This window comes from Rutidosis leptorrhynchoides, chromosome 5 (assembly GCF_046630445.1).
Source record: "Rutidosis leptorrhynchoides isolate AG116_Rl617_1_P2 chromosome 5, CSIRO_AGI_Rlap_v1, whole genome shotgun sequence".
NCBI classification, from domain to species: domain Eukaryota; kingdom Viridiplantae; phylum Streptophyta; class Magnoliopsida; order Asterales; family Asteraceae; genus Rutidosis; species Rutidosis leptorrhynchoides.
Genome location: NC_092337.1, coordinates 462,328,704 through 462,337,811, shown reverse-complemented (window position 1 = coordinate 462,337,811; position 9,108 = coordinate 462,328,704). Strand labels below are relative to the sequence as shown.

Below are 9,108 nucleotides of genomic sequence, written 5' to 3'. Positions count from 1 at the left end.
CCTATTTCTAAAATTTTAATATTTGTACGCTTTTGTTAGCCTACTTTTCTTCTTATTTACTTTGCAGTTCACATTTGTTGGAGATATAATTGGTTTATGAGTGTCCCACATAGGAACTTGAAAGAAACAAATATATGCATATAAGTTTAGGGGATGTATCATAGAGTGTTTTTAGAATACTAGAATCACTACCTATAAAGAATAGGCAATAAGCTTGTTGAATTCATGGTTTTTGTTATGGAATTATTAAGAAATGAGATATTTAGTAAAAACAGGACTAGAAGATGTTTCATTTAAACTTTTGTTCTGCATTAGCCTTCGAATTTCTGTTTTTGGCTCTGGCATTTCCATAACTCGAACCAATTTTTTTGTTAAGCTTGAATTAATGTAACATTTTATATCAATATTTTTCAAAGTCCAACATCCCAAGCTTTACTCAATTTATTACTGTCTGGTTTGAAGGTGAACCTGTAACCAGACCCGTAATGGACCTCTTTAGTTTAGTCCGACTCTCAGCTCTGCTTTCCTTAATTTACTGATTCTTCCGGGTTTCATCTCGATGAAAACCTTTTGGTATACATTTTCAATACGTTCACTTTCCTGCCAACTTAATGACATAAGAATTAATAATTCTGTTTATTCAAAATTCGAATGGATGATTTATGGTAGAAAATGGATGATTATGGCTAAGTATAGTATACATAGTATTTTGTTTTTGAGCAGTATTGGAATGCATGATTCATGTGGACCTATGAAGGCTCTGGCAATTAAAAGTAGTATCAATTGCATTTGATTTTTCTCTTTGTTCTGTTCGTTCAAAGTTCCATCCATGTCGTATCTTATGTATGGCCGTTTCAACAATTTAAAGGCACTAGACAAAAATAATAATGAACTCACACATAAGTTAAAAAATTTTAATACATATAAAAAATAATACTCCAATTTATCTATTTATTTAGGGAGATGATTCTCACACACTGTTTTTTGATCCTCACACACCCTTTTACCCTATTATTAGGGAGGAGTTCAAGTAAATTGGTGTGTGAGGATCAAAAAATAGTGTGTGAGAATCATCCCCCATTTATTTACTTACATTGTATTTAACTATTAAAAACAAGGTATTTTAACTTTAATTGACAATTTTTTATTTGATTTAATTAAATATACTGAGAAAGATATTAACATATTCAAAATTTTGGGCCCTTTAAATTTTTGGGCTCTAGGCGGTTGCCTATCTCGCCTATGCTCGAATACACATCTTATGCAAAGAAGATACATATTAAAGAATGGTGTATCATATAAATATTTACACCACTCTAAAACAAAAGGTTTAAAGAGTTGCAAACAGTGATATCATGAGGGCAAATATACAAATTATATTATGTGTACTCCATCAGATCATCATTAAAACGGTGGCGGTATAAAGGATCTGTTGAAAATTTAGTGTAATTGAGGGATTTAATCTACACTTGTAAATGGGTTAGGAGGTACGGAATGTACACCCATTAAGTGATAGATTACCCGGACCCGAAAGTGGTTTTCCATTATCACAAATTTGAGTGATTACGGAAGTATTATTCCTGCACTAGGTGAAACGTCTCCATCGTGAAACGTCTCCATCGTGGAGTTAGTGAAACGTCTCTATCGTGGAGTTAGTGAAATGTCTCCATCGTGGAGTTAGTGAAACGTCTCTATCGTGGAGTTAGTGAAACGTCTCCATCATGGAGTTAGTGAAACGCCTCAATCGTGGAGTTAGTGAAACGTCTCTATCGTGGAGTAGGTGAAACATCTCCATCGTGGAATAATACTTGTTTTTGGGTGCCTATAAATAAGGAGTATCCTTCATGAGAAAAAATATACACAAACACCTTAATACTCTTATGCAAAAGAGTTCTTGTTTACTGCCAATAACAAGAACTAATCTCTGTCTTATCCCAAAGTGATATTCGTGTAACCCAGGCAATAAGGGTCGAATAATTACTTTCGGAAAGTGATACCACGATTCAGTGATTTATCCGGCTATCGATTATTTTACCCTACACGAGAATTTAATAAAACCTCCAACAATCGAAAGTAATTATTTGTTATAATCGATGGCGGCTACGATGAAACACATGACGGCGAATTTCTCCAAACTTGATAAGTTTGAGGGAATTGATTTTAGGAGATGGCAAAAGAAGATGCACTTTTTTCTGCGCAGTATGAGTGTGGTGTACGTACTCAGCACACCAATTCCTGAAGATCATGGTGATGATGCCACTGTTGAACAAATTCGGAAAAGGTGCAAGTGGGAGAACGATGACTACATCGCTAGAGATTTAATCCTCAATGGTATGGCTGATTCCCTTTTTGATATTTACCTAAATGTTGAACCTGCTAAAGAACTATGAGAATGTTTAGAAACCAAGTATATGTCTGAGGATGCTTCTAGTAAAAAGTTCCTTGTGAGTAATTTTAATACTTACAAGATGGTCGATTCTAGACCGGTCTTGGAATAATACAATGAGCTCATTCGTATACTTGGTCAATTCACACAACATAAGATGAACATGGATGAGTCTATTCAAGTCTCAAGCATAATTGATAAACTACCTCCATCTTGGAAAGAATTTAAACATTCTTTGAAACATAAGAAGGAGGAGTTAACTCTTGTTGAGTTGGGTAGTCATCTGCGTATTGAGGAATCCCTCAGGTTGCAGGATAATGACAAGCCAAAGAGCAACGAAGTTGCTGGTACGTCTGTTGTCAATATGGTGGAACATAAAAAGTTCACTAGTAATAATGACAAAAAGGGAAAACGTAAATATCAAGGTAATAACAAAGTTGATCCTAATAAGAAGTCTAAATTAACTTGTTGGAAGTGTGGTAAATCTGGACACTTGAAGAGGGATTGCAAGGTTATTTTTGGCACTAACAATGCTAAGGGATCTAGCACAAATGGTTCGGGCAATGGTTCGAACAACCAAGCCCCGAAAGGTCATAATATATTTAATAATTCAATTGAGAATTATTATGTTTCGTATATATCTGAGATTTGTTTTGTGCAGGATGATGATGTTGCGTGGTGGGTTGACTCTGGAGCTACTATTCATGTATGTAAGGATAGATGTTGGTTCAAGACTTACGAGTCGGTGACTGATGGATCAATTCTTCATATGGGAAATGAGTCAACAGCCTCTATTCATGGACGTGGTCGTGTGGATTTAGGTTTTAGTTCTGGAAAGATTGTTTCTTTGTTTAATGTTTTGCATGTACCACAAATTAGGAAAAATTTGGTTTCAAGTAGTATGTTGAATAATTGTGGTTACAAGCAAGTTATTGAATCTGACAAGTTTGTTCTATCTAAAAATGGTTTATTTGTTGGATTTGGTTATCTGAGTAATGGAATGTTTAGACTAAACATTAAACATGTAAGTGTTGATATTGCTTGTATGTCTACTACTAGCATAAATAATTCTATTCTTTGGCATGCTAGACTAGGACATGTACACTTTAAAAGAATGCAAGATATGTCTAAAGATGGATTAATACCGGCCTTTGACATGAACAATGAAAAGTGTAAAACGTGTATGTTAACAAAGATCACTAAGAAACCATTTCAAAATGTACATCGTGATACTGAAATTTTGGAATTAATACATAGTGATTTATGTGATTTGCATGCTACTCCTACTTTAGGGAACAAGAAATATTTTGTGACTTTTATTGATGATGCTTCTTGGTTTTTCTATGTTTATTTGTTACATACTAAGGATGAAGCATTAGATAAATTTAAAATATTTAAAACTGAAGTAGAATTACAACAAAAGGCTTTGATTAAAAGACTTAGAATAGATAGGGGAGGTGAATACATTGACCAATCGTATTTCCAATCCGTTGGTATTATCCATGAGACCACAGCTCCTTATACTCCACAACAAAATGGTATATCTGAAAGAAAGAATAGGGTCCTTAAGGAAATGGTTAATTCCATGTTATCCTATTCAGGTTTAAGTGAAGGATTTTGGGGGGAAGCTATGTTAACAGCTTGTTATTTGCTTAATAGAGTTCCTAACAAAAGAAACAAGATTACACCTTATGAACTTTGGAATAAAAGGAAACCTAACTTGAATTATCTTCGGGTATGGGGTTGTAGGGCGGTCGTAAGACTATCTGATCCCAAGAAGAAAAGTTTAGGTGAAAGAGGTATAGATTGCATATTTGTTGGATATGTTGAATATTCCAAGGCATATAGGTTCTATGTAATAGAGCCTAATGAGTTTGTCTCAATCAATTCCGTGATTGATTCAAGGGATGCAATCTTTGATGAAAATCGATTTTCATCTATACATAGACCAAAGAATATGATTCCAAGTAACAATGGAATCAACAAGGATTGTAATGATGAAGTCTCTGAAAAGGCTGTTGATCAGCCACTTGAGCTTCGAAAAAGCAAAAGAGAGAGGAAACCTAAATCATTTGGACCAGATTTTCAACTATACTTAGTTGAAGGTTCCAGGGATGATATTTCTACCCAATATTCGTATTGTTTCAATGTTGATGATGATCTCAAAACATATGATGAAGCATTGAGGTCTCAGGATGTTGCATTCTAGAAAGAGGCAATTAATGATGAGATGGATTCTATCATGGGCAATAACACTTGGGTGTTAGCTGATCTACCTCCTGGTTGCAAACCTTTGGGTTGCAAATGGATCTTCAAAAAGAAGATGAAGGTGGATGGAACTATTGAAAAGTTCAAGGCAAGGTTAGTCATTCAAGGCTTTAGACAAAAGTTTGAAATTGACTATTTTGATACTTATGCTCCCGTGGCGCGTATCACTACCATTAGACTGTTGATTGCTTTGGCTACAATTCACAATCTGGTTATTCACCAGATGGATGTGAAGACAGCATTCTTGAATGGTGAATTGGATGAGGAGGTTTATATGAACCAACCTCAAGGCTTTGTCATGCCAAGTAATGAAGGCAAGGTGTGCAAACTTGTGAAGTCCTTATATGGTTTGAAACAAGCACCTAAGCAATGGCATCAGAAATTTGATGAAGTGGTTTTATCTAGTGGTTTTAAATTAAACCAAGCAGATAAATGTGTATATAGCAAATTTGATGATTCTGGTAAAGGAGTTATAATTTGTTTATATGTTGATGACATGTTAATCTTTGGGACTGACCAAAGTCAGGTTGATTTAACAAAAGAATTTTTGTCATCAAAATTCTCCATGAAAGATATGGGGGAGGCTGACGTTATCCTTGGCATTAGGATCAAACGTGAAAGCAAAGGAATTTCGATTTGTCAATCTCATTATATTGAGAAGGTGTTGAAAAAGTTCAATTGCTTTAAATGTACTCCTGTGAGTACCCCTGTTGATCCAAGTGAGAAGCTTATGCCTAATCAAGGTGAAGCTGTATCACAACTTGAGTATTCTCAGGTGATTGGCTGTTTGATGTACGCCATGACTTGTACAAGGCCGGATATTGCTTTTGCTATGGGAAAACTGAGTAGATATAGTAGTAATCCTAGTACTCATCACTGGCAAGCAATTAGGCGGGTACTGAAGTACTTGAAGAAAACTATGGACTATACTTTATCTTATAATGGGTTTCCTTCGGTAATAGAAGGATATTCTGATGCGAGTTGGATAACCAATATTGAAGATCATTCTTCAACGAGTTTTTGGGTGTTCTTGTTTAGGGGAGGTGCTATTTCATGGGCTTCTAAGAAGCAGACATGTATTACCAACTCAATGATGGAATCTGAGTTTGTTGCTTTAGCTGCTGCTGGTAAAGAAGCAGAATGGCTTAGAAACTTGATCCATGAGATACCATTATGTCCTAAACCTATAGCACCCATGTCTATCCATTGTGATAGTGCTGCGACATTGGCAAAGGCTTATAGCCAGATGTACAATGGAAAGTCTAGACACTTAGGTGTCAGACATAGCATGATTCGTGAACTCATCATGAATGGGGTGATTTCTATAGTGTTCGTGAGGTTACAACAGAATTTAGCTGATCACTTGATGAAGGGATTGGCAAGAGACGTGGTTGGCAAGTCTGCTGTGGGGATGGGTTTAAAGTCCACATAAATTTCTAATTATAAGATACCCAATTCCCTTCCGATGAAAATTAGAAGTTGAATTCAATGCGGAAGGCTTATATTTAGAAATTTGGAGTACATAAATTTTATAGCATCCCAAGGTAAGGTATGTACTCGGACCTGCTGAAGGTGAGGTTGAAGTCTAGCTTCTTAATAGTTCATTTGAAAAAGTGCAAGAGCAGGTGCATGACTGAAGTGAACTACCTATGTGAATGTGAAGTTTTGCCGCTTCAACAAAGCTTGGACTTTTAGTTTTGGATACATTCATGAAAGGATATGGACACATGGCTTGTAAAGTGTCAGGATAGCTTTAGAGTATTTGAAAACTTATGTGTATATTATTTTCAGTTATTCAAATGGGTTGAAGGGTTCAATTCTTAGAACACCCCGATTCTCGAATATTTGGAATGTGTAATGTACTAAGGTGAAAATTCAATCTTCAAGATATTTTCATTTATGCATGAGTTTTTGTTTTAATTTGTTTAATTCTCATGAAACGAATTGCACTAAATTGGGGAGAATTGTTGAAAATTTAGTGTAATTGAGGGATTTAATCTACACTTGTAAATGGGTTAGGAGGTACGGAGTGTACACCCATTAAGTGATAGATTACCCGGACCCGAAAGTGGTTTTCCATTATCACAAATTTGAGTGATTACGGAAGTATTATTCCTGCACTAGGTGAAACGTCTCCATCGTGAAACGTCTCCATCGTAGAGTTAGTGAAACGTCTCTATCGTGGAGTTAGTGAAGTGTCTCCATCGTGGAGTTAGTAAAACGTCTCTATCGTGGAGTTAGTGAAACGTCTCTATCGTGGAGTTAGTGAAACGCCTCAATCGTGGAGTTAGTGAAACGTCTCTATCGTGGAGTAGGTGAAACATCTCCATCGTGGAATAATACTTGTTTTTGGGTGCCTATAAATAAGGACTATCCTTCATGAGAAAAAAAATATACACAAACACCTTAATACTCTTATGCAAAAGAGTTCTTGTTTACTGCCAATATCAAGAACTAATCTCTGTCTTATCCCAAAGTGATATTCGTGTAACCCAGGCAGTAAGGGTCGAATAATTACTTTCGGAAAGTGATACCACGATTCAGTGATTTATCCGGCTATCGATTATTTTATCCTACACGAGAATTTAATAAAACCTCCAACAGGATCAATAATCCTATTTGCATCTTTAAACCACCATACCCATGCCCAAATTCATCTGCACCAGAATCAAAGAGTTTAATGCCTTTCTTTGTATCCTTCTGTCCATTTTGTCCGACTCTCACGTTGGCTACCACATGAACTGTCCCCTTCTTACGGTACGCAGGTGACGTAAACCCAACTTTAGTGAGCACATCTACAATAAAAACAGATGACGTCACATTCCTATTATAAGGGACTATGCCACGAGTAGTCACGGTTTCTCTCACATGCTTGCTTCTGCGGCTATGTTGGTCAAACTTGGGTATGGTGAATTCTGCTACAACGAAAGTCAATTTGATATTGGGGACGTAAGAAAATGTGACTTGAACTGGATCATAGAAAGCTCCCATGGCCTTATTCTTGTTATGGAGTTTCAAGTCGAAGAAGAGGGTCTGATTGGCGGTGGTGGTAGTGGAGGAAATGTCTGATAAGTTTAGAGCGGAGACGTAAAAATCATTGATGGTAAAAGAAGGATCTGATGGGGTGGTGTAATACACACATACAACAATCACTGTTGTAATGGTCGCTAACACTAATATGATGAAGGACCGGCATCTTATGACATATCCCATATATCTTGTGAGGACAGAATGAAAATGTTTATATCTATTTATTTTTGGTATATATTGAGAAGTGATTGATTGATAGATGGAAATTGAAGCCTTTATATAAAAAGGCTAGGCAGGGAACAACCGAATATGGCTTTTCGTTGAAATTTAAGTTATACGTAGTAGGATTTTAGATTAGATTAGACTTATGAGAAATTCCTTAGGCATTTCGTCAAAATTAACAAAATTTCGTCAAAATTATTAATTCCTTTATTCCAATTAGTTATTATTAATCTTGGATATTCACTAGAACAAAATTAGGCGCGTAGAGGAGGAGACTTTTAACAACAACAACAAAACTCAATACCACATAAGTGATCTATGAGGAGACGTTTCGACAACAATAACAAATACTGTAAGTGATGTATGTGGATACTCAAAAGTAAAGAAAGCCATCTCTATTCAACGGATAGAGAGATTGCTTTCGAGTGGACCTCCGGCCAATAAATAAGAAAAAAAATTAAAAAATTAAATATAACTAAAAATATAATTGAGACGGCATTAAAATGACAAAATCAAATTTTCATTTGTTTTAAATCCTGCCTGAAATTTACTTTAAGCTCGCCAATAAATCAGTGTTTGGTGTCGACGGATAGGAGTATGGGTGTTCATGGTTGGGGTAGAACTGAAAAAAAACCAAGGACCAAGAAGGAACCAAACCGAAACCGAAATACCCGAGAATATTTGGTCCGGTCCTTGGTCCATATATATGTGTGATTATTTCGGGTTTCGGTCCGGTCCGGATCATACTCGAAAAAACCATGATTTTGGACCGAACCGAATCAACCGTTATATATGTACATAATCGTCTTTTCTGGATATATAACAACTCAATTACATTGTAGAATTTGCACCAAATATAGATTCCTTAATACGTATAGTTGGTGGTGTAAAAATATTTATATATACATGTTTTCTTCATAGAATTATTTTCTCAATAAATTAACATACTCCTTATAATTATTTTTCTTTGCTTCAATACTTGATTAAAAACTCTAAGGTTAGTATATATCTTCTCTTTATTCAATTTAACTACGAATAAAAGTCTACGATTTCTTAATACTATATTACGATTAGTATACATGTATCTTGTATTCATGTGTTTCTTGTTTTCTTCCTTATTCGATATATCTTGTTGAGAGTAGGTTTTGAATAATCAAACTTGTACGTGATAATGATAGTAAACAAGTATCATATTAGTTATC

At 35.4% G+C, this 9,108-nt stretch overlaps 1 protein-coding gene across 1 annotated transcript; it reads right to left on the bottom strand.

Annotated features, from left to right (window-relative positions):
- Window positions 1-7,222: 7,222 nt before the first annotated feature.
- Window positions 7,223-7,867, bottom strand: LOC139850227 (protein NDR1-like). The gene has a single exon (XM_071839812.1). The coding sequence runs from the start codon at window positions 7,865-7,867 to the stop codon at window positions 7,223-7,225; it is 645 nt and encodes a 214-aa protein (XP_071695913.1).
- Between the last annotated feature and the right edge of the window lie 1,241 nt (window positions 7,868-9,108).